General features: G+C 38.0%; 1 protein-coding gene across 1 annotated transcript in view; it reads left to right on the top strand.

Annotated features, from left to right (window-relative positions):
• Positions 1–27,510, top strand: part of unc13ba (unc-13 homolog Ba (C. elegans)) — a 254,230-nt gene that overhangs the window by 51,638 nt on the left and 175,082 nt on the right. Inside the window, exons 3-5 of the mRNA XM_079689879.1 lie at positions 2,322–2,421; positions 22,562–22,679; positions 26,251–26,374. Coding sequence (XP_079546005.1) covers positions 2,322–2,421; positions 22,562–22,679; positions 26,251–26,374 — 342 coding nt within the window. The remainder of the gene's footprint in view (positions 1–2,321; positions 2,422–22,561; positions 22,680–26,250; positions 26,375–27,510) is intronic.

The following is a 27,510-nucleotide window of genomic DNA, read 5'->3' on the forward strand; positions in this document are numbered from 1 at the left end:
TCTCTCTCTCTCTCTCACACACACACACTGTACATGCTCTGCACTCTGTCCCTGTGAAGAGTGGGCTACTTGAGGCAGGTAATCAAGCAGGGATTAGGTGGTCGGTGGCTCAGACATCCTTAGTTTATGCTGATCGCTGACACACACACACACACACACACACACACACACACACACACACACACACACACACACACACACACACACACACACAATTTGTCTCTTAGGAGGACCCTGGGATGAAGTCATTCTCTGAAGGCAAACATACCAATAGCAACGTTTTTAACTGCCCTCTGGAATCAAACACATGAGTAATCTGAATACTCTATTGGCAGGATGATATCATTTTTCAGGGTTTTCAACTGTTGAAAGTGTCAGTATAGCAATTGCAGTTTGCCAACTCCACTATGGTTATTATGCTTTTGGGGTTTTTCCCTTTCCTGTAGTGTGTTATAGGTATGTGTGCATGTAAATGGTCTGCATTGGCTAAAAGGCTAAAATCCCAAGCCCCCTGCCTGATACAACTCGATTGGACTCCTTTGTTTACTTCAGTAACATAGTGACACACTACGTTAAACTATAGCTCTTCTATTGGCTAGTAGTTTGACACATTGTACGTGTTATGGCTAAAGGGATGGACATCTCTAAGCGGTTGACCAATCCCAACAGAGCCTGCCAGCTAACCAATCAGAGCAGACTGGGCTCTGGTTTCAGACAGAGGGTGAAAAGAGGTGCTGCAGCACTGTCAGTATGAGAACAATAAAGAGATTTAGGAACATAAAGCATGTACATTTGCCCCAGTTGAGGCACAATATACAAATATGAACCTGAAAATGAGCATTATATGTCCTCTTCAATAATAAGAAATTCTTGCTAAGGCTGATAAACACTGGTTTCTATGGTTAAACCAACACTTACTTTCAATGTGTAACAGCTACACAGTCATTTTATTGAGCAATATAACAGTGTGACACTATACCTGCTGCCATTAGAGGTTTTTGTTCATTAGAAAATAACCATATATCATTCTTGGCAATTTAAAGTAATTATTTCCTTGGTTACTATCATTTTTTTCTTGTGGCAAATATAAAGTCAAATATCAGAGCCAGCCGCTAACGCATACCCAGCCTTTCTTTTACTTCGTAAGAACTAGAATATTAAATGAGCACCTATGCAGCATCAACAATACATCTTTGTAAAAAATTCAATTAAAGAATGGGTGCAAGTGTGCAGGAGAACGAAAAGACAACGTTAGTTTGATTCGTCCATTAACATCAAAGTGTTCCACATTGCCCACGTAATGAAATAATAAACCCAAGCCTTCAATGACAGCAAGGAGCAACTTCCAGGAAAAAGAGAGGGTTATTATCTTTGCAGCAGCTGATCTTTGTAGAATAACCAAGTGTAGCTTTTACATGACAAAATATGAATACATTAAACATAAATCAACAAGTGGCATATCAAAGAAAGAAGGAGTTACAGTCTATAGATCTCTGTACAGTCCTCAGTGTGTGATGAGAAAATGTAGTATGACTGTAGTTCCTCATCTGAGGTGGCTCTTTTTTGAGTACAAAGTGTTCCCTGTTTGGTGCTTTTATAGTTAGTAGTGTTAACCTCTTGCAAATGGGCCTTATTAAAAAGGAACAAGTCACTTATTTAAGAGGCAGTGGTTTATGTCTGTTCATTTCTGTCTTTCTCCTTTCACTTCTGGAGTGGAGGACTAAATTGTCCACCTTCATATTTGTGACGCATAATTATCTTTCCGATTTTATTTAATATTTTTGCATTTTTGTTTACTACCTTTAATCCGACTATCACTTCAACAATGCTCTCTGACAGTTTTGCATACAAATACTGCCAAGAGGGGTTTATGGTCTTCGCACTGTTCTGTGATTTAAAGGAAAATGCCTAATGTATTGCAAAGGCTAATATTAGCATAAGCTATGTGTTTTTTGGTCATATCTCGCAGCTGTTTATCAGTTAATTTGTATAATATTAATTTCTGAATTAAATCCTTTGTCTGACTAATTGTTTGTCCGTGTTTTTCTTCAGTGTCAAAAGAGTAAATTATTTGTTCCTTGTCTAAAAAAAATATTTCATGTTTTTAAATGTTTTAGCCTCCATCAATCCCTCCTTCTTTAATGCGCTCAAGAGAGGCTTCTCAGCTTAACAAATGATGTCTGTTTACTGTATTTTTATGCAGAGGGGATTTATTTCCCTTGAAGTTAAATCAATGAAGTGGGATGGGTCACTAAAGTCTGCAATGGTACAAACATGTTAAGATAAAAGACCAACTTTATTTTCTTTATTTTCTTTTCCAGACAAATTCAACGCCTATGTCACTTTAAAGGTGCAAAATGTGAAGAGTACTACCATCACAGTCCGAGGGGACCAGCCATGTTGGGAGCAGGACTTCATGTTGTGAGTATCGCCCTGCTGCTGCTCTCACTTTAAATAAAACAAAACAAAGAATTTATTTTCTCTGCCTATTTTCTCATGCCCCTCAGGGCGAGTAGACACATTCTTCTTCTGTTGTTTACATCTGTGATTCTGAGTGTTCTACAGTACTGCAGTGCTACATGGTACAAGTGTTTGTCTCCCGCTTTAAAGTCAAAACTGCTCCACCAGTTAAAAATCTGCTCAAATATTGTAGGTAAACCTTTTGAGAGAATCTATTAATCAGCCTACCATAACCACATATTGATGCTGTCCAACTACATCGTCTCTGACCCCAACCATGTCCTGAACAGCGAATATGAATTGTTATGATCAAAACGGAGACACAGGGACATAATAAGGTCAGACTGAAGCATTCTTTTGTGCAGCATTCAATCCTCAAATTAAACACAGAGCTAAATCCCTGTTCAAATGTACGCTAGAGGGTCTTGTTTCTCTTCAGTGATCGTGATGTTTTGTAAAATGTTTGTCCCTTGTATCTTGTCTTAAATCATTGTCCTTGTTGCAAATGGAGCTGCTGTGATGCAAGAAAAATGTCAGACTCGATCTGACAGTAAATTATAATCGTATTGTAAATCCTATTACTTACTCTATCTTCTTTATCTATTGCAGGGATTGTTCAATTAAAACCCAGAACCTCCTTTTCAGCCATAATTACATCAGTTATTTGAAACAAGGGTGCATACGATATAAACTTCCTGAAAATGTATCTGGTCTGTAGAAACCTCTTACATGAGGTTTATGTGTTACCCTACTGGAAGGATCATATATTCTTCTGCAGATTAAAGCTTTTTAAAATTATTTTGCAAAACATATATTCTAGTTTCAATTAAGCATTCTTTCTGTATGTAGCTCATATATAAAGATAACTGGATAAAGGGTTGGAGGCTGGACCCCGTTCATTCCTATGAAATGTGCTCAGTGGCGCATGAAGCCAAAGTGGCCTGACTCTTGAGAGCTAGGTTACCTGTAGCTGGGCCCATAGAGAGCCCCGCCTCCAAAACAGCGAGTCAGCAGGTCTTGGCTCAGACAAATGAGTGGAGAGAGAAAATAATGCTGGATACGGCTTTTAGCACATTTCACATCCTAAGACCCTAATGATTTAAATAAAGGCTATAACCAGGGGTGCACATAACTTTTTGAGTGAGTTACTCAGATGAGTACCAGGAAACAGCGTGTGGTCCTCATCCCACACGAAGCGTGGTCCTCCTCAGTGTCTCCTTCACTGTCCTCTATTTATACTTCTTACATGCTAGATGCTGAAGATGTACCTCACTGTCTCTTTTTAAGCCTCCGATTTGCTTTCTCCAAAACTTTTTGCCAAAACTGTGAAGTCCTAGCATTTCCTGAGGCCAAGTTGTAGGATCAAATACTAAGAAATTGTCCCATGACTTGAAGTCATATCTGATTTCAGAGGTGGGAAGTAACAAAGTACCCTTCTTCAAGTACTCTACTTAAGTACAATTTTGAGATGTACTTTACTTGACTTTGATCTCATTTGTAAAATTAGCTGCACCTTTACCAGCTTTGAGAACACTTTAATGATCAATCATTACAAAACATATCATATATATTATTCTGATATGGACCAATCTGCACAATGACTACTTTTACTTTTGGTACTTTAACTATATTTTGATGATAATACTTTTCTAATTTTACTTGAGTAACATTTTGAATGCAGGACTTTTATTGTAACAGAGTAACACTCTGGTACTTCTACTTTTACTCAAGTACAATATCTGAGTACTTCTTCCACCTCTGTCTGATTTTAAACTCTTCCCTTAACACCCTGAGTAAGTTTGCAACTGTGTGTTTTACTTCACTTTGTTGTAAATAAAACTGCAGCAGCTTGACCACAGAGCGTGAACGTTGTGATCAGCTGATTTTGCGCAGTTCTCCAGTGTGTGTGCGGGGCACAGAATGTGCACAGGGGAGTCTCCCACTGCAGCCAGTTGGCGGAGTTTTGGCACAATTCTATTGTTCATACCGACGTTAACCCTCACACGGCGACCAACTCTGTTGTCCGGTGATCTAAGCCTCTACCTCCTGTAAAGCTTCACAGGTCCGTCGGTTATGTCCTGCGCGGCTCGGCCAGCACCCAGTCACAGAAAGTCCGAAGATTTTTTTGCAGGGAGCGAAACGGCAACGTAGCTGCTTAATGTCTTTTTTTTTTTTTTTTACATGTCTCGTAGTTTACTCCATTGAGTGTTGACAAGAAACAAGGCTAGACGATGTTTTGAGGTACGCAAAGGCGCGTAGTGACACAAGTGACGTTAGGCAATTCAGATTTTTGCCGAGCATGCGTACCTGCGTACCAGTTATGTGCACCCCTGGCTATATAACAGTGTTTGTACTGCTAGTTGAATTTGTTTAAAAACAAATATTGACTGATTAGAAGATGTGTCTTTCCTATGGAAGCCTGTTTGCGCACAACAGGAAAAAAAGTCAATATATTGACTTAGCTATCTCAATATATCGACTTACTATCTCAATATATTGACTTACTATCTCAATATACTGACTAAGCTATCTCAATATACTGACTTAGCTATCTCAATATATCAACTTACTATCTCAATATACTGACTAAGCTATCTCAATATACTGACTTAGCTATCTCAATATATTGACTTAGCTATCTCAATATATTGACTTACTATTTCAATATAGCTATCTCAATATACTGACTTAGCTATCTCAATATACTGACTTAGCTATCTCAATATATTCGCTTACTATTTCAATATATTGACTTACTATCTCAATATATTGACTTAGCTATCTCAATATACTGACTTAGCTATCTCAATATACTGACTTAGCTATCTCAATATATTGACTTACTATTTCAATACATTGACTTACTATCTCAATATATTGACTTACCTATCTCAATATACTAGGGATGTAACGATATACCGAATATCGCGGTATCGCGGTAAATAAACTTCCCAATACCGTCGTGAGACTGACAAAATCTACCGCAATTTTTTTTAAACACTTTTTTTTTTTTAAACACTTTTTTTTTTTAAACCTTTATTTAACCAGGTGGTCCCATTGAGATCATCGATCTCTTTTTCAAGAGAGACCTCTCTAACATGGCAGCAAGTAGGTTACAACATGAAAATAAAACAACAGATAACACAAAAGGACATCGTATTTACAGGGCTACATTTACACACCTAGAGACATTGACAAGTATCAACCATATATTTATATCTCGCTCTGTCAATAAGCCTGGCGTTAGACTTTTTCGCTGTCCGTCATTTCGACAGACAGGATCGTAAAATATCCGTCATAATCCCTTATTACCCGTCGGGTCTGAAAAGTTCACGATAGAGCATGCTCGTGAACTGTCAACGGGGGGGGGGCGGTGTTATGCCGTGTGTGCATGCACCTCGCGGGACGCGCACAGCGTAAAGCAAGACCTCCCAGACATGTATTGATCTGTACGGCAAAGTACGGTTTGGAAACTATATCATTTCCTTTTGGAGGGCATGCATAACACGGCATAACACCAGAGCCTGGCTGCGGGGAAACGTTGGCGCTGTTCCGAGTTTGTTCTAATCTGTCAAAATGACAGACTGCGTTCAGATTTTTCCGTCATTGTTAAATAAAATATTCGATTAACGCGACCACTGGTGTCCCAGCAACATCAGTACCAAGCGACAGAGTTTTTTCCAGAGCAGGGGATATTGTAAATGCCCAAACATCCCAGCTTATAAATACCTGGAAATGTGGACATTCTCATATTCCTAAAAACCTGTCTGATGATGCTGAGTGAGTGACTAGTGAGTTTGAGTTGAGTTACTTGAAAAACTAGAGTGAAACTTGATTTATTTTTATTGCAGGGTCTGATTATTAAATGTCCTTGTTTATTTGTGAGATGCAGTGGCATAAAGAAAATGCTTACTTTGTTTGGTAGTACTAGTAGGTAAAAAAACACTGGTTTTCTTGTTCCAGTCTGTTACTGTCACTTTGTTTTTGACACTTTAAAATACTGCTATCCTACAAAAAGGCTGTAAAAATCAGATTTATTATTTAATAAAAAAACATTTTCCGAGTAAAAAAATGTTTTATTGAAGAAAAAAAAAATTCAGATTTTTCTTCTTCTTCCCTTTATTATTCAATATCGCGATAAATACCGTACCGTGGACTTGTTATCGCGATAGTATCGTACCGTGAGTTTTTGGTATCGTTACATCCCTACAATATACTGACTTAGCTATCTCCATATATTGACTTACTATCTCAATATATTGACTTAGCTCTCTCAATATACTGACTTAGCTATCTCAATATATTGACTTAGCTATCTCAATATATTGACTTACTATTTCAATATATTGACTTACTATCTCAATATATTAACTTAGCTATCTCAATATACTGACTTAGCTATCTCAATATATTGACTTACTATCTCAATATATTGACTTGCTATTTCAATATATTGACTTAGCTATCTCAATATACTGACTTAGCTATCTCAATATATTGACTTACTATATCAATATATTGACTTGCTATTTCAATATATTGACTTACTATCTCAATATATTGACTTAGCTATCTCAATATACTGACTTAGCTATCTCAATATATTGACTTACTATCTCAATATATTGACTTGCTATTTCAATATATTGACTTAGCTATCTCAATATACTGACTTAGCTATCTCAATATATTGACTTACTATCTCAATATATTGACTTACTATCTCAATATATTGACTTGCTATTTCAATATATTGACTTACTATCTGAATATATTGACTTAGCTATCTCAATATATTGACTTACTATCTCAATATATTGACTTAGCTATCTCAACATATTGAGTTATATATATATTTCTTTGCATTGAAACAATTATGTGAAATACAGAATAAGGCACATAGACATCAATGTTCATCATATAAGCGGTACAACTTCATATTAAGGTACACAAATTCACCATCAACTAGTTGTTAATTAACACGCATATTAGCAGTATATTGGCTCTTTATTAGTCATCTACATGATCATATTCTACAAGTAATCTGTGTATGATACACTTGCATGTATGAGATCATTAAGTGCCTTGTAACTTCTTCTTTTTTAGTTTCACTCCGTTTGAATGTCAGTGGACTGCAAATAAGTCAATAAAGGAGCATGGCTGCTCATTCCCTGACTCTCAAAAGATTTTGGCTGGCTGTTTAATCTATGTTCACACTGAGACAGGACAACACATAGAGAGAACAGTACACCTATTGTGTAAGTACGTACGGAGACACTAAAGTACAACAAATAGAGAGAACAGCACACCTATTGTGTAAGTACGTACTGAGACAGTACAACACATAGAGAGAACAGTACACCTATTGTGTAAGTACATTCAAGCAGGTCACACAGTATGATCACAAATACATAAACTCTGTTAAAAATCAGTTTTATTAAAAAGTACAGGCTGCATATATGTTCCTTCGAGAAACTTGGCATGTTTTGGTACATGTGTCTGAACCTATAGTGGTTTAATAAAACATATATTTCAACGTGAGCCTACTTTGTTCATGTACTGTTGAGGTTCATTTCAGTAGTTGTGTGCTATAATGTATTTACAGTGTGAAGAGGAGGTAACTTTAGAATAGGGAACATGTTCAGGTCAATTAGAGTCAAACTAATAGCTTATTGGTTATGAACAAGACTTCACTTTAAAATAGGGAACATATTCTTAGATAGAAATACCTAATTTTGAGTTATTTAGACATATTGAGGAGAGCATATTAAGACCAAAGCTCATGTATAAGAACTTCCTTACTTGTAATAAATAAGGACTAAATAGAGGGTTATTGAGGAAAAACTCTCAATTAATGGCCTATTACTTGTAGAATATGGTCATGTAGAATAAGGCAATAATAAGTGTTTTATAATGACTAATAAAGAGCCAATATACTGCTAATATGCATGTTATTTAACAACTAGTTGATGGTTAATTTGTGTACCTTAATATAAAGTTGTACCGCTTATATGATGAACATTGATGTCTATGTGCCTTATTCTGTATTTGACATAATTGTCAACAAAAAAAAAAAAAAATAACTCAATATAATGAGATAGCTAAGTCAATATATTGAGATAGTTAAGTCAATATATTGAGATAGTAAATAAATATATTGAGATAGCTAAGTCAATATATTGAGATAGTAAGTCAATATATTGAGATAGTAAGTCAATATATTGAATATATTGAGATAGTAAGTCAATATATTGAGATAGCTATCTCAATATATTGACATATTGTAGTACAACCGTTTGGCCACTACGAAAATGTGCTTTAATGGCCGGCGCACTTACTTGGGCCTTGATGTAGCTCTTCAGACTAGCATATGAGGATTATTAAAATGGACAACACACTGATGATGAATTATATACCTTTTCAATGTACTCTAATCAGACATAATGCTCATGTAGCAACAAAAGTAAAATCTGACTACCGGTAATCATCAGTTTTGCCATAGCTAAATAGATGGATGTTCACAATATCATATATGTCGCCTTTTTGCAAATTTAGAGATTGCAAATTATCACATGATGGCAATAAAATATTTTACTATGAAAATACATTATCATTATGGATACATAGCACCAAGTTTGTGTGTATGAATTGAGTTTTTTTTACCACTCTTTTCTTAGTTTCTTCCAGTTGCTTTTTAGGTGTTGGCTCATTGTCACTTATATTAGAACCAACCTCTTGGGATGTATTAAGATAAATTGAAGCTTCAGAGTTTTTGTCAGCCCCTAGATGAAAACATAACCAATATGCACTGCTATCTGACCTGCTAGCTGGCTTTAATAGGCCTTACTGAAATTGAAAGTGAGCATCAGCCACCTGTTGGACTGTTGCCTGGCTGACACAGGATACAAAATAGGAATTTGTGTTCAGTGCAGGTAGGATGGATGGAAAGTGAAATTACATGCCATGCTCAGATAAGTGGATGCGTCAGTGATACATCTAATAAATTGTCCATTCCAGTGTGATTCCATGGGGGGTAAAAAGTAGGCATTTAGATGGTTTGGATATTCTACTTCGCTTTTGTTTATTGCGTTAGTGATGCTACTTAGTTAAATAGTTAAAATATTCTATTTTTGGAACTAAATTATTTGTCTGAATCGTACATAACAAATCAGAAAACATCATATGTGGTGTGACCCAAGGCAGTGTCCTGGGACGCCTACTATTCTACTCAATCTACATGCTGCAACTTGGACCTATAATTAGTAATGTTACGTATTTCGCCGTGGCTTCGGAGCGTGTGTCGAGTAATCCCCGAAGCTTTTTGTGAAGCATATATCGAGGCTTGTATAGTTTTGGGCCAGTGACGTCATCGATGACAAACGAAGCCTCGCTGCCTGTCGATCCCACGTGACTGCTTCAGGAAGCGATTCAGATCGGTTGAACCGTTGAACCACAACGCTCATAATACTCATGGATGTATAATAAGAACCATATTACCCCTCCTGTACCCGGGTCCGCTGGTGACACGATGGAATTAAAAGAGCTCAGACCCTCACTTATATAGAGGTCGGAACATGTCATAAGTATAAATAGATACAAGCATAAATAAATGTAGGAATAAAAACATGAATAAATAAATGAATAAATACAGGAATAAATATCGTCCAGTGTTTTCAGGGAGATTTAGTGTGTGGGCTGTGGCTCAGCTGGAAAGCAGTTGACTCACGACCGCAGGGTCCCTGTTTCAATGACTGAACAATACTTATTTTTGTTGTTTATAAAAGCTACAGCTAAATGAGATAATGTAGTTAATAAATGTATTCTTTGATATGGTTTAGCTTTTCTCAGGCTACAACATGGTTAAGTTTATGAATATTATTAAGGAATACAAATCCCTCTTTGCAATGTTTACCAGCATCCTTAGGCTTTTCAATCACAATCGTTCAACTGGAATAAAAACAATATTGTTAACATAAAAATATGATTTAATGTTTGTTGTTTAGAGTTATTCTAAGGCTTTACTAATTGGGAACTCGGTATGAGAGAGCACACTGTTGAGATGTCCAATCTGCCTGTTTTACACACTTTGACCAACAGGGGGTTTGTGTTCAAATGAAGCCCATGATGAAGCCTCATGAGATTAACCCTTTTGCGAAACAATTGGCTGGAAAGCTTCAAAGCTTCATAAGGCTTCATCTCGCCATCACTACCTATAATCCCATACCACACCATTCTCCCTAAAACAGATCAGTGAAGAATAAAAATGGTTGTAAAGGTTAAAGAGGCCCTATTTTGCTTTCCTGTAGTGTATTACTGTGAAGCTGACCGTTGAGCGGCTCGACCAAGCAAGGGGGCAGAGGCAAAGAGTTCAAATATAACCCGGTGTGGGCAGTTATTTATTATGTGCACATAGTCACCAGCCTCTGCTGCCGCCCCCCCAGAGAGACAACTGCTGCTAATGAGAGTTTGCATCAATTAGCTATTTAACATAGGAGGCCCTGGGTTTTTCTTTGCATATAATCATCAACACACCCTTGTAATCATTAAGGTTGTATTAAATGCCTTTTTCCTTGATCTGAACTCTTGATATCATTAACTGAAATCGTCTTAATACATATTATCCTGCAAATGGGAAAGACTAGACGGTGTGATGTGTTATGTATTCTTTGTCAGAAATCAGTAATGTATAAATGATTGAGACATGATGAAAGTATGATTTGGGTTAACAAATTGTAATACTTATAATCTAATTTACTTCTTAACATCTAATGCGAGGACACAACAGAAATCTGACTTCGAGGCCGTCACCATCTTTGTTTTTGGAACGAGAAGTGAGAAAAAAGGTGTGGGCCAAAATCAGTCAGCAGCCACAAGGATCTCACCACACACTACCTGCCAACACAGACAGGGGAACAGAGCCTAAATACCCACACACTAATCAGCAATTAGACACAGGTGGGGGGGAGGAGACAACACAGGGCACCAGGTGAATATAATCAGGAGTAACAGACATGGGGAAAGGGAAACACTTTTCAAAATAAAACCACATGTGCAATAGTACAAGGCCCGAAGCCGTCAGTCCACAGTGACGAAGTTACCTTCGTCACAGTTACATAGGTTTTTGTGCATGTAAATCAGTGGTTCTCAAAGTGTGGGGGGGGGGAGGTTATTAAAAAAATATATATATATATATCATATTTTGAAAAATTATTGATTAGAAAATAATATGAAACAGCTCTGCTCTGTGTGTGTGTGTGGAACGAGCCATTTTGTGTGCGTGCACGAGCGAGAGAGAGAGAGCGCACCGGTACCGGAGATCGTTGTTGTTAGCTTCTGGTGCTAGCGAGCTACGCTAACGGATATAAGGAGTTTTTTCAACAACAAAGTGGAGGAGAGTCCTCTCCTGTCAGACTGACAGACTCAGTGAGCTAAAGGACTCTCTCAGTGTTTCTCAAACGTTTTGGTCACCATTAATGTAAACAATTATTTCCGAGGCACACGTTTATATGATCATTATAGTTATAAAAAAATAAGAGAATAAATTAAAAACAGGTATGAAATAATATATGACATTAAAAAAAAGAATAAAGTTTAAAAGGGGAGTGATTTGTAAAATATCCATAAAGAAAAAGTAAATCTGTTTACAGTTCTGTTTCAAATGGGTGTTGAGAGATGTATCCATAGATCTCTTCATTTTGCTCTCAAAGTGCACCAGATTGAGGCTTTTAACTTCAATATTTAAAAATCTTACCGGGGGAGCTTGCCCCCGGACCCCCCTATGTGAGGTCCACACACCACCTATAAAAATAGCACTTTATCCCTGCTTACACCTATATGCCGCGAGCTGATTATCGAGCCTTCACTGTAACAGTTGCGGGTACATTGTGTATTTGCGTGGGGATTGTTGCAGTAGAAAATTCCACTGTAGCAACCGGTACATTAATGGGAAACCCTAAATGTTTGAGCACCCCCTATGAAACGTCAAGCTACCCCACAGCACCCCCAAAATAAATCTCTGGCGCCGCCACTGAGCCTGACTATTTGTGTTGGGGGGGCCCGACTTTTTTTTTTCTCCAAAGGGGGGGCCTGACAGAAAAAGTTTGAGAACCACTGATGTAAATGGTCTTCAACATCCCAAAGGGAGTTTTCTCTCCAACACACACTCAGACTTGTCTATCCTGCAGACTCATCCCCTCGATGTGATTAGAGGGATTAAATAGATTGACTGTGGATCCACATGATTACATTTGAAATATCCTCACTTCTTCTTTCCATAATCTCTGCTTTTACCCTTTCCTGTCTCAGATCTGAGATTTGTATCTCCCCTTTCAACCTGGGCTATGCTTGAAAAAAACCAAAATAAACATATATTGATATGTATTTTTCCAAAAATTCTAAAAAGACTTAAAAAATACGTATCAACATTATTTATTTCTAAATACATTACATGAGATGAATAGGTCTCTCAAAACTACTGTTTCCACTTTAACCCTTTCACAGTGTTTTTTTTCAGTTCATGTTTGGTCACCAAACACTTCTTTTTCAGCATCCGGTTGTATTTTGGCCCACACCTTTTTTCTCACTTCTCGTTCCAAAAACAAAGATGGTGACGGCTAGAAGTCAGATTTCTGTTGTGTCCTCGCATAAGATGTTAAGAAGTAAATTAGATTATAAGTATTACAATTTGTTAACCCAAATCATACTTTCATCATGTCTCAATCATTTATACATTACTGATTTCTGACAAAGAATACATAACACATCACACCGTCTAGTCTTTCCCATTTGCAGGATAATATGTATTAAGATGATTTCAGTTAATGATATCAAGAGTTCAGATCAAGGAAAAAGGCATTTAATACAACCTTAATGATTACAAGGGTGTGTTGATGATTATGTGAAAAGAAAAACCCAGGGCCTCCTATGTTAAATAGCTAATTGATGCAAACTCTCATTAGCAGCAGTTGGCTCTCTGGGGGGGCGGCAGCTGGGCGTGCTGCATCTGAATCGCAACAGAGTTTGATAAACAGGATGAAAGGGCATTCAATGAATCAGAATAGAACAATGCTCAAGCATTGTATCTGATTGTGCTTAAAAGTGAGTTTATTACATCAGCTATGGGAGTATGTCAGTATGTTCTAAGCCTATTGAGTGAGATGAGATTTATAGTATAGCTTCCTGGTTGTACAGGATTAGCAGACATACTGTGGCACACTCATTCTGGACTGGGGGAATATCCAGCAGATTAAAGAGAAAGCAGCTGACAGAAATGGATTGAGAGTGAAATGTGGTTTTTCATTTTCAGTCTCTGGCTTATGCCCACCCATCCTGACACATGTTGGACTAAATATAAAAGTAGTAACAGTATTCTCCAGCTGCACTTGGAGCTCCTCTCAATCTCTCCCCTGCTGATAGCATTTATGTTATCTCTCTGGCTGTTTGCAGCTGGCTGTTAACCTTTCTGAAACCCTGATTGTTCCAGCTGCAAGCCATCCATTAATACTGCTGTTTATTATACCCTGCTTCGAAGTGTCTCTTCTTAACATGGAGTACCTCTTTAGGCAAATAAAAGAGAAGGTGATTCTGAATGAGGCATTTTATTGTTGTACTGGCTTTATTTGGATGAGGTATTCAAGACCAGGAAAAGTGTTGTCATGCCTCGAACAGATTCAACTCATACCTCAATTCATAACTAAATAAATAAATAACTATGGGCCAATCTCTAAATTGTCAGTTCTGGCGAAGGTGCTCGAACGCCTAGTGAGTAAACAAGTAAAGGAGTTTTTATGTAAAAATTATATCCTGTCTAAACATCAGTCAGGTTTCAGAAAGAAACATAGCACCATCACTGCGACAAAGAAAGTGGTAAATGACATTACGAGTATCTTAGACAATAAGCGGAGTTTTGCAGCTCTATTTATTGACCTTTCCAAAGCGTTTGACACCGTCGATCATCGCATCTTAAAACAGAGGCTAGCCAGTTTAGGCATATCCAGCCATGCAGTGGGGTGGTTTGTGAACTACCTCTCTGAAAGGTCCCAATGTGTTCACTTTAATGGGCTGTCTTCTGAGTGGTTGAACATTGCTAATGGTGTTTCCCAAGGTTCTGTTTTAGGTCCACTTTTATTCTCTATATACTGTATATCAACAGTTTAGGTGAAAATGTCGATGTAGCTACTTTACATTTTTATGCGGATGATACCGTGATGTACTGTGCAGTTCCCTCCATTAAGGAGGCTGGTGTTGAATTGCAGACTGTTTTTAACATTATTCAGACTCAGCTCTCTGAACTAAAGCTTCTTTTAAATGTTGGAAAAACTAAGGTAATGCTCTTTTCAAAAGTTAAAAAGACACCAGAGCCTGATTTGGATATTGTAACTGTGCAAGGAATAATACTTGAAGTGGTTGCGTGTTATAAATACCTAGGTACAGTAATTGGCTTGATGATTGTCTCACTTTTAAACTTCAGGTCAATAACCTGCTTAAAAAGCTGAGGGTTAGACTAGGTTTCTTTTTCAGAAACAAGTCCTGTTTCTCGCTTGAAGCCAGGAAAAGGCTAGTCACTGTGACCTTTTTACCTGTGCTGTACTATGGTGATTTGTTGTATATGAATGCACCTGCCCATTGCCTGAACAAGTTAGATGCCGCCTATCACAGTGCACTCAGATTTGTCATTGATTGTAAAGCACTTACTCAACATTGTACCCTGTATGCCAAGGCAGGTTCGCCATCACTTACTGTACGCAGGCTCAGTCATTGGTACACGTTTATTTATAAAGCCATGTTGGGTAAACTCCCGTATTATATCTGATCTCTGATAACACAGAGAGTTGCAAGCAGCTATTGTCTGAGATCGCATGATTTAATCTTGTTAGATGTGCCAAGAGCAGCTTTTATGTACGCAGCGCCACTTGCTTGGAACAGTCTACAGCTAAAATTGAAACTGAGCAATTTTATTCCTCTGAATGTTTTTAAAGCAAGTCTAAGTGAAATGCACTTTGAAACTATGGGTATTTGTAAATGTTGATAAGTATGTAAATGTAGCTCGTAAATATGTTGTATGATATCCTCTATTGTTTTATGTTGTTTTATGTTTCATGTGGAACCTAATTGCTGTAGGTCTCCCTTGAAAAAGAGATCTATGATCTCAATGGGACCAATCTGGATAAATAAAGGTTACAAACAAACAATAACTCAACAGTTTTGTGGAATTTCATGGTGTTTCTCAAGGCACTAACATTCATCAATCCTTTTTTAGGAAAATATACTGAAATTATTAGCAAAATATTCTCTAGAGAATGAAAAGAGAAAAATATATATCCCAATGAGCATGCTGAAACTGATTCTAATGCCTAATGTGAAAAGTGAAATTTGATGACCAGTTTGAAGCTTTTAACGGGACTTCAGATCATTGGGAACTTATTATTTTTATCTGAAATAAATGTTAAATTTGCCAACTTCAGTTCTTTAACACTCAATTTAATGGTAATTTGACATCTTCACGCTATTATTTTACCTTAATATACCAACCTTGGTGACTGCTATCATCAACAACAGATAATAATAACACATTTCATGTGATCATTTGTACCATTTTGTAAGATACAGTATTTAAAAAAATACTGGTGCTCTAATTGTAGTGAACTTTGGTATAGTTATAAATGATCACAATGAGATGACTTTGGGGACCCTCTGGACTTTTTAATAGCGCCACCCACAGGTTAGTATATCCCTTTGAACAACAGTTCAAAGCCCCTATGGCTCCTCCACACAGGCACCTGCTAAAACACCTTCAACTTTTGTTTTCTGTGTAAGCCCAAACAATACAGAGTGGCAGTGATGACGTACAGGACTGTCTCAGAAAATTAGAATATTGTGATAAAGTTCTTTATTTTCTGTAATGCAATTAAAAAAAAAAAAAAAAATGTCATACATTCTGGATTCATTACAAATCAACTGAAATATTGCAAGCCTTTTATTATTTTAATATTGCTGATTATGGCATACAGCTTAAGAAAACTCAAAAATCCTATCTCAAAAAATTAGAATAGTTCCTCAGACCAAGTAAAAAAAAAAGATTTATAACAGCAAAACACAATCAAACATTTGAAAATGTCCATTAATGCACTCAGTACCTGGTTGGGAATCCTTTTGCACGGATTACTGCATCAATGCGGCATGGCATGGAGGCAATCAGCCTGTGGCATTGCTGAGGTGTTATGGATGCCCAGGATGCTTCAATAGCGGCCTTTAGCTCATTAGCATTGTTGGGTCTGGTGTCTTTCAGCTTCTTCTTCACAATACCCCACATATTCTCTATGGGGTTCAGGTCAGGGGAATTTGCAGGCCAATCGAGGACAGTAATGCCATGGTCAGTACACCAGTTACTGGTGGTTTTGGCACTGTGGGCAGGTGCCAGATCATGCTGGAAAATGAATTCCTCATCTCCATAGAGCTTTTCAGCAGACGGAAGCATGTAGTGCTCTAAAATCTCTTGGTACACAGCTGCATTTACTCTGGGCTTGATGAAACACAGTGGACCAACACCAGCAGCTGACATGGCTCCCCAAACCATCGCTGACTGTGGGAACTTCACACTGGATTTCAAGCAACTTGGATTTTGCTCCTCTCTAGCCTTTCTCCAGACTCTGGCGCCTTGACTTCCAAATGAAATACAAAACTTGCTTTCGTCTGAAAAGAGGACTTTGGACCACTGTGCAACTGTCCAGTGCTTCTTTTCCTTAGCCCAAGTCAGACGCCTCTTCCGTTGTCTTGAGTTCAGAAGTGGCTTGACCATGGGAATACGGCTATTGTAGCCCATTTCCCGGACACGTCTGTGAACAGTGACTTTTGATACCTGGACTCCAGCTTCAGTCCACTGTCTTTGAAGCTCCCCCAAATTCTGGAAGTGACTCTTCTTCACAATGCTGTTAAGGCTGCGGTCATCTCTCTTGGTTGTGCAGCGTTTCCTGCCACATTTCCCCCTTCCAACAGACTTTTTGTGGATGTGCTTTGAAACTGCACTCTGTGAACAGCTTGCTCTTTGAGAAATTTCTTTTTGTGTCTTACCCTCCTGATGGAGGGTGTCAATGACGGTCCTCTGGACAGCAGTCAGATCAGCAGTCTTCCCCATACTTGTGATTTAGTTTACTGAACCAAGCTGAGTGTTTTTCAAGGCTCAGGAAACCCTTGCAGGTGTTTCGAGTTAATTAGACGATTCAAGTGATTCGTTGAACACCCTACTAGTATACTTTTTCATGATATTCTAATATTTAGAGATAGGATATTTGAGTTTTCTTAAGCTGTATGCCATAATCAGCAATATTAAAATAAAAGGCTTGCAATATTTCAGTTGATTTGTAATGAATCCAGAACGTATGACATTTTTGTTTTTTTTAATTGCATTACAGAAAATAAAGAACTTTATCACAATATTCTAATTTTCTGAGACAGTCCTGTATATTTGTAGACACAGAAGTTACCCAGCAAGGCCTTCCTAAAAAAAACATACTTTTCATGTTTTGTTCAACAGGGTAAACTTCACATAAACACCACTTTGTGATTTTTGAAGCGTAAATGCAATTAGCAGAAATGAAAATCGACCGACAAAAATTAAGTGACGTTAAAAGGAATTTGCATTAACTCTTTATTATAGCCTTATCTTTGACAGCCTTGCTTTTAATAGTTGTACTGGAATATTCCAGTCTATATTCATCTTGATCTTCTAATATAATACATTGGTGGTCAATCGTCCCTCCCAGTCCATCATTTTCATCAAGCCTCAATCTCAGCGTGAACCCACATGCTTTACTTTCCCCTCGTGTTATACCTCCTTTCCTCTTGCAGTATCCCTATCAGCTCTTAAACACAAGATGGCTGTGTGTGTGTGTGTGTGTGTGTGTGTGTGTGTGTGTGTGTGTGTGTGTGTGTGTGTGTGTGTGTGTGTGTGTGTGTGTGTGTGTGTGTGTGTGTGTGTGTGTGTGTGTGTGTGTGTGTGTGTGTGTGTGTGTGTGTGTGTGTGTGTGTGTGTGTGTGTGTGTGTGTGTGTGTGTGTGTGTGCGTGCGATTCCTGAGCGATAGAAATACACCATGTCATTCCCTGTACAGCACAAACTATTCTCTCAATAATAGAAGGGCTTTGATGGAGGGCATATGCCAAAGTCGGATGTGTGAGTCAGAGACAGATTGGAGACAGACTGCAGGGATGGACAGCGTCAGACCTATTTCAAATCCTATTTGGGATTGTATGTATTGTGGTTTAAATAAAAATAATCTCATGGATTAAAAACAGGCTGTAGATCAACTTTCTTTTTTCTTAAAACGAGAATTATTTTTCTCATACAGCCTGTGCTGCAGCACCTCTTTTAACCCTCTGTCTGAAACCAGAGCCCAGTCTGCCCTGATGGGTTAGCTGGCCGGCTCTGTGGTGATTGGTCAAACGCTTCAAGATGTGTCGCCCCTTAGCCAATGAAATACAATGTGATAGAGCACTAGCCAATAGAAGCGCAAGTGTTACATAGTGATGTCAGTATGTTACAGAAGTATACAATGGAGTCTATTAGAGGCGTTGCAGGCAGGGGGGAGTGTGTGGGAGAGAAACTCACGTCAGGAAAGGGGAAACCCCAAAAAAACATTACTTGGTCTAGTTAAACACATCCAATGTTCTTAAGGAGGTATGAGTTGCCGCTGAATTCTGATATGTTCAGGCTGTTTATATATTCAAACACAGTATCCTTTTGATACAAATGCTGGTGCTTGGGCGATATTGTGTAATACCAGGTGAAATAAAATACTGATAGTTTGCCTGCCAATGCCAGAGTACGTTCAGTTCCTCTTACTTTAATTGAAGAGAACCTTTGCTGGCCCAATATGATCTCTTTTATATTGGTTACCATTGTTGAAAAATCTCAAAAAATACGGGCATGTAAATATGTAGATGGTTAATGGTAATCATGCTAACATCATTTTGACTAGACTCCTCTCTCACAGCTGGTCCAATTCATCATATTGTGACACACACACACACACACACACACACACACACACACACACACACACACACACACACACACACACACACACACACACACACACACACACACACACACACACACACACACACACACACACACACACACACACACACACACACACCAGATTCTACCACCCACCCTCTTCTCCATCATCCCAGCTGTGAAGTGTCATCAGAGATGACTGACAGCCAAACTGGTGACAGAATGAATATGAATGGGACTGTGAATGTGAATATGCAGATGAGGAGGGGAGACTGCTGACAGATCTGTCAGAAAATGACAGCTGTCATTCTTCAGCCTCACTACTTTAGGAAAAGACTGGCCCACTTACTGATCTGCTGGCAGTGGAAAGCTACTTCACTGCACACTGTGGCCTATACTGGAATGGAACAATGCAGTTGTGAATCAAAACACAGTTGGAATAGGGACTTAAATAAATCAGTTTAATTTTGTTGTACTCTTAAATTCATTCATAGAAATTTAAACTGACAGCCTTTATGTGAGGTATTTTAATCAGAATAATACAGCAAATAAAAAGAAGATGTACAGACAATCTGGCACAGCGAAACACGTGTTGACGTTGTTCATGAAGCCACAACAGACATATCTCTGAATTCCCAAATCCATGAATTATAGCCACTAGAATTCAAGTTTTGTAAATTCAGAAAAGCCAAAAGGAAAACAGTAAGAAAGACCACACAATGTTTGTCAGCTCAAATGTTTTAGGATGTGTTTTTCGTATCAATATACTGTATAAATCAATCTAATTTAGTTGCAAAAACCTTGCCATGATAACCATAACTCCTTTTACATTTTGTGGCACTTTTAATTTTAAGAGGGCAACAACCCATTCTGCGCTGTTTTTACCCTGAAGTCATTTCAAGTGTTCTTCAATCATCAATATTCAACAGTGTTGTGGAATAATAATTCCGACTTGAATAGCATATATAACACTTATATATCATGAACAAGCATACATTTAATTCTAATTATAAAACGGACAAGTCAAATCAAGCAATCTGATTGGTTCTTAGCCGTGATATACTGAGCGTATACCATGGGTAGAATTGTAAGTTACTTTTCACAACAAGTCAGTATTCCTCCGCGTCTACGAAAAACAGTATACCGTTGGGCTGAAAAGCAAACTGCATACTGGAACAAGAAAGCAGCGGAGAAGTAACGGGGCAGAAGCCCTCCTTTTTGACGCAGCGGTCCAGACATAGACATCAAACGGCAAAACATATTCAGTGTGCAGTTCCTTTGGCATTAGGGCAGGGATATCTAGATACTTTTGAAGGTTTAACATAATGAATTGTGCTACTTTTAAAGCCAGCAACGATGTTTTCAAATCTGTAATCAAAGAGGTCCGCAAAAACGCTATCGACCAATCAGATTGCTTGATTTGACTTGTCAGTTTTATAAATATATTTAAATTTCTTTCGTTACGAAACAAACTTACAAAGCATAAAATGGAAACATTTAAGATTAACTTCGACCTCCGGGGGGTTCTTACTATAGTATGGAGGAGTGGATTGAGCAGTGCCTATCTCCAGAAAAAAAAGCACCTAAACTACGACATGCAGAGCTACGTGAAGAGCAGGTAGACCAACTGGAAAAGTAGCACCATTCAAAAACTTTCTGATGCGGGTCTTGAAACAAAGCAGAGAAATTATGACCGTTAGTGGCCACAGGTGCGAAAGCTCTCTCCAGAGCTACGGGAAGCCCAATCTCGGGTACCGGAGAAAGTGGAGCAATATTCTCGCCACGCCAAGCAACAGCTTCGAACAACCTCAACCTATACAAGTGACCACGTAAGCCATGCTACTGATGCTGGACAGTTTTTCAGTGGATGCACAATAAACAGCAACATACACATTAATGTAAATAAACAGCCAAATAATGGATCAACGCTCTCTGTCTAATATGTTCGCTTGCTGTTAGTGTTGTTGCATAGCAACCACCTTGGACTATGTTTTGTGCAGAAGGCAACGGAGGGACTATTTTATTTTGAACATCATTATTTACTAATAAAAACTATTTAAATTAGAGTGTGTATTTTTCTTTCATATTGCCACACTTGGTAACCGTTTTATAAAAGCAATAGCTCACTTCAGGCCGTGATATATGCTCATTATATCACAGCTAAGGGGGTTGTCGACCCTCCGCTTCGCGTCGGGCCGAACCACGCCCCTTAGCTGTGATATAATGAGCATATACCACGGCCTGTCGTGAGCTATTGCTTAAATGTAATTTAACCTTTCAAGTCATATAGTCACTGTAAAGTTGTCTGGAAAAAATACATTAGGTTTAAAGACTAAATACATATTTGTGCATATTTATTGTTATATATAATGAAGTAGAATGTGCACATTTTCTTTCTTTATACAAATATTTGTATTTAATATAGCTTAATTTAATGCATTTATATTTGTATGTTTTTTTATTTTATTCTAAAATGGAGCTACTGGTACAAACCCATACAAAAGTCCAGGTCAATGTTGATAATACCCATGACTATATTTTAAAGAAATGTATGTTGTCTTTTTCCTTTCCTCTGGCTTTACTTTGCTCGAGTTTGACCTCTGCCGGTAGAGGACTGTCATTTAATGTTCAGATATCAATGTTCAACCACCATGTTAGCAACAGTTCATTGCTATACTGTGTACTGCACATACATACACTTGAGCACCCTAATAACACTTGGTATTTGGGCACGTTTTGGGTAAACATTACAGATCAAGAACAGAATAAAAACCCACAACATTCTTATTATCATAACATTTTATTTTCCACTGCTGATAAAGTTCAGGCTCTTATTTCTTGTGGAAAATTCTACATTTGACAGAAAAAGCGTGTTTCACAGATTTATTTTTAAAGAATCTACACAAGATGTGGGTAGGTATCATGAACTGTCAAACAGTAGCTACCATTACTAAAAAAAAAAAAAAAAATAGCATGACTTGCAGAAACTTCAACTTCATCAATGGCGTAGTGTTGGGTCTCTTTGAAAGGTAGATTCCAGGTTTAACCTTTTCTCTGTATGTTGATGTGTTTTTCTGTTTCTACAGTGAGATCAATCATCTGGAGTCAGGTCTGGTGGTGGAGCTGTGGAATAAAGGATTGATCTGGGACACAATGATCGGCACAGCACTGATACGGCTACACACCATTCGACAGTCTGACGAGGTACAAACAACCACCCCTGGTTATTCATCCATAAACACACAAGCTTAACACAAAGAACTTAAAGTTAATAGGCGCGTTCACACCGCAGTACTTTTCCCACTTTAGTTTCGATATAGTTCCGAAATGTTGCCTTCACACCAAAAAAATCCAGAACTAAATTAGTTCATGAGAACCTTTTACCCCCTTTTCCTGGAGAAAAAGGTTCCTATTTCTAATTGGCTGGGCGGATTGCAAACCACGCCCCGTAAAATTCCCCAAAAGATTTGTGAAGCCGCCATTTCATTATCCTCGCATTAGCATTATTAGCATTAGCATTAGCCCAGCGCACAAACGCAGAGAGACTAACTTATGGCAACACAAAATAAAACATGGGAGCTGTGGAGATGAGGAAGTGTCGGCGTTCTGGCAATTTACTCGGAAGGCTTCAGTAGAAGCTGCTGGGAGTCCCAGTACATTCTAATGAAGCCAGTCCCCAACTCCGGGGACTTCCGGCCGGGGACTTCGGGTGGCAGTATACGCCATGAAGTTGTTTGCAGCCTGCCAGTAAACCCAAAGCAGAAGAAGAAGAAGTGACGTCAGCATGAGAACTAAAGAGTTCTCATGTACTAAGTTCTGATGAACCTTTGTGGGGAAAGTACTGAGGTGTGAAAGCCCCTAATGTCCAATTCTCAATAAGTGGGACACAAGATCTTGTTCTTCCGAAGCAAATCACTTTTTTCAGGACCTTTATGTTCTTGCTTGGTGTTTCCTGTTTTATTTTGAATAGCTTTTCACCCTCAATGTTGCTGTATGTCTGTTTTTATTTCCTTTCTTTGTGTTTTCCCGCCTGCTTGATTCTGTTCAACTGATGAGCTTATGTTTTTGTCTGCCCTCTCCAGTAGTGTTTTGTCTTTGTGATTTGTTCTGCTTGTATTTAACCTGTTAAGCCCGAGAGACCTCGGTACCGGGGCCCTCCGGTATCTTGCAGGAAACAGTGTCTGAGGGCATGTTCATTTAATAAACTATGAATGTTTTATATCCATGTAGCGGGAAGAAACTCATCTAATTGATCATTTAAAAAATGTTTTCAAAAGAAACCCCACAATGCTAATGCTGAGCCTCTGAATTAGCAACGAGCGACAAATGCTAACAGATTACTGCACCGAAATTCACTCACAAAACCTTATTATTTATCCTTGCTGCATATCCAACACATCGTTTCACATCGTGAGATGACACAGAATCGATGGGTGCAGACATTATCCCTCAATGATACGAACTCGCGGAGATAATAAAAAGAACAGATATCAAAACATGTGGCGCTAGGTAGCTAAAAACGCTAACATGGCTCACCTGTGTCGTAGTCTGGTCAAAAGTGGTCTTCAATGGCATTAAAACGATAAAAACGCTGCTGAAGTTAATCCATAGGTTAATCCAATGTGTCTGTGTCCCTTTGAAATGATTTCTGATAATCCATAAGCAATAAACCTGCATTTCCGTTTCTAGAAGTCAGCGCTAGAGACAGCTTCACTCTGGTGCAAAACTGTGTGCGCGAAGCCCCCACCTTTTTGTTTTAGTCTGTGTGTGAGTGGGGAGATTTCCCTTCGATTTTATTGGCTCTAACGGTTAGAAAGAGATGTCAATCACCAAAATCGACCAATGGGTTCCAGAGAAACGATAAAACCCCCATTTCCACCCAAATCGCCCCAGAGGTGGAGTCTTTTTTGCTAATCCTCTCTAAAAAGGTAAAATGGCACTTGTTTTGCATCAATATTGATACAGGGTACTTCTTATATATTGTAGTTTGGATTCCTAAAGCTTTTAGTCTACCTTACCATCATCCAAGGGTAGTTTTCACTATAAGTAAGAAATAATCTTTGGACGAACACTATAATTTACAGTTTTTACTATGTTCAATCTGAATTTTCTTTAAAATAAAAAAACATCTATATTGATTCTTACTTTTCTACATCCAACTCACAGGTTTATCATTACTTTGAAAATAAAGATTATTAATGTAAACCTTTTAGAAGGGAAAATATGGTCATTTGTTCTGGAAATGTCATTTTCGAGCCTGAGACCTGAAAAACAGGCTCAGGGCTAAACAGGTTAAGTCCCTGTCTTCTGTGAGTGTTTAACTTGTTTGTTGTTATCTCGTTAGCTCGCTTCGTTTGGTCCATAAAAAAATCACGCAACTTACGTTTTTTTGCCATGGAGGTCGAGTGTATGTGAGGTGTATGAATACATCTTTTCATGGATCATGTACGCAGCTTTTGCAATTGATGCACCTGTTTCATGTATGTCTTTGACTATAGTTAATGTTAATATCAACATTGAAGTTGTTGTAAGTATCCCTATCATTTTGTTATGATTGCTTTTCCAATGAAAAGAAGGTTCAATTGTAATGCACGTAAGGCATATGTATCACATGCCCTTCCTTTCAGTACAGCTTTTTATTACAGTATACCGTCTTTTGATGATTCTTGAGATGGTGGATCCATGCTGAGCTTCTTAGCTTCAGAAGAACTTTGTAAAATATCTTTTTAAGGCTTAGACTGTGGACTAAGTACAATTATAAGAGAGAACTCACCAACCCAGAGAGGTATCACTTTATACTGCCCCTCATTACTAAATATGAAATAGATAATGAATTAAACTTTCGTTAATATTATGTTACTGTTTATAAACAATGACATTGTAATTAAATAATGTTTACTTATTATAAGTAATGCTATTATTTATGTAAAGTATGATTTTAATGTTCATTTGGTAATCATTAACACATACTTAAGATATTATATAATATGTATGTTATAACTTGTCCAACAATTAACTGTTAATTGTTGCAATCAGAATGTCATTGTTATCTTCTCTTATCAACTATGTTACAATACATAATTTAAAGATAAGATTTACAGCATCAATAAGGACTTGTACACAATCGTTTTTTCAATATTATCAGTTAATAGTTGACAGTAAAATAACCATTAACTAAAGCAATTTGCGCTGTATTAATTATGGTTATTTTAAAGTATTAGCCCTTATGTTTCCATTGTATACACAGCTTATTTTCTTATTTACCCCTATATTATCATATATGATAAGCTTCACAGTCTTGCAGCAGTATTCTTCAAATAATATGTTGTAACTTGCCTTCAATGTACCTTAGCACAAGGAAGTAGAGTAGCAGAGAAATTAATTCGATCTTTACCTGTCAGCTAAGTTTTAAAAAAAGCTCTCTCTCAGGGTGCTAACTCATTACAGCAAACTGCGAGCATGCTTGTCTCGCCTCTAAAACTCATTTCTTTTCTGGAGAGTGAAGTGAGCAAGCAGCACTTATGCATTCATAAATAATGCATCCCCCAGTGTTTTTACTCCCCCCCTTAAATTTGAGCACAGTAAACTCTCACTTCTGTTCTAACATGGTCTGAACCGCCAGGCCAGGCCCTTGCTTCTTCAGTTTTTCATCTTTGCTTAACTTTCTTGAAGAATGTTCCTCCTTAGCCAGCAAACACCCTTCATTTTCCTCAATGAATGTTTCTTTCTTCCTTTATTTATCTGTTCTCTCTTTCTCCCTGTGTTTCTTTCTCAGGAGGGACCAGGGAAATGGACATCGCTTGACGCTGAAGTGTTAATGCAGGAGGATGAGATCTGTGGAACTTCCAACCCAACTCCTCACCAAGTGCTGCTGGACACCCGATTTGAGCTGCCCTTTGGTATGTATGTGTTCACGGACACATGTATCCAAAATACTACACACACACAAACACAGCGACATAGCCATTATGTTAATGCAGCTTAGAAGATCTGATAGTGTAGCATCCTTTGGCGGAATGTTGATTTAACTAGCATTATCTTTATTTTTATTATTGAACTGGTGCGGTAATGTGCGGAACAATAATCTATGATTGCACAATAGGAGCTTCATTTTTCTCATACTGCCTGTGCTGCAGTGCTTCTTTTCACCATCTGTCTGAAACCAGAGCCCAGTCTGCTCTGATTGGTTAGCTGGCCGGCTCTGTTGTGATTGGTCAGGCGGCATTAAATCACATTAAATGCAAACATGTCACAGTAGAGGCACAAAATACACATATGAACCTGAAATGTAACATTTTGTTCTTCCTGTTTACATCCGTCAGAGCATATTTGGAACTGTAGTTCTAAAACATTTATACCAAATTGAAGACAAAGGATAAATGTATTTTAAAAAGCCAATATTATTATGTCTTTTTATGCTGAAACATCAATATATACTATATTTCTCAGGCGTCTCTGTGTGTCTTGGGCCTCTTGTTACCAAGACATGGTTTGATATGAGTGGTCAGATGAACAGTGTATTACCTTTATGTTGTCACTGCTGTTGTAGCCTTTTGTACCTGATTCAACGCTCGTTTGTTGATGGAAAGGTTCTTCCAATCCCTTTCCTGCAGATACTCTTTGCTTGTTCTTTAAAGTTTCCCATCTGTTGTGCGAAACACACACAAAAAAAGATAGCAGTTGCTCGTGTTTTTGCAGGACCACAGCTGGCTTCCATATCTCTCCTCTTTGTGTCCTGACATTCCCTCCAGCTTGCACATCCAATATTTATCTGTTGGCTTCTCTTGATTTCCTCTTAACTGCCTGCATAACTGGACTGTTCCCTTTGAAGTAAAACAAAGGTTGAGAATGGCACTTAACTTTTGATGTGCAGTGGTGTACTGTGATACTCTGACAGTGATAGGGGTCGCCTTTACAACACTGACATTTTTAGCAGGTTTTTAATAGTCGGTGGAGTCCATTGAACTGGGGTACAGTATACTGAGGATCATTAACTGGTATGACAACATCAGCAATGCATGCTTTGCGAACATTG

Source organism: Notothenia rossii (assembly GCF_949606895.1).
Source record: "Notothenia rossii genome assembly, chromosome: 6".
NCBI lineage: Eukaryota > Metazoa > Chordata > Actinopteri > Perciformes > Nototheniidae > Notothenia > Notothenia rossii.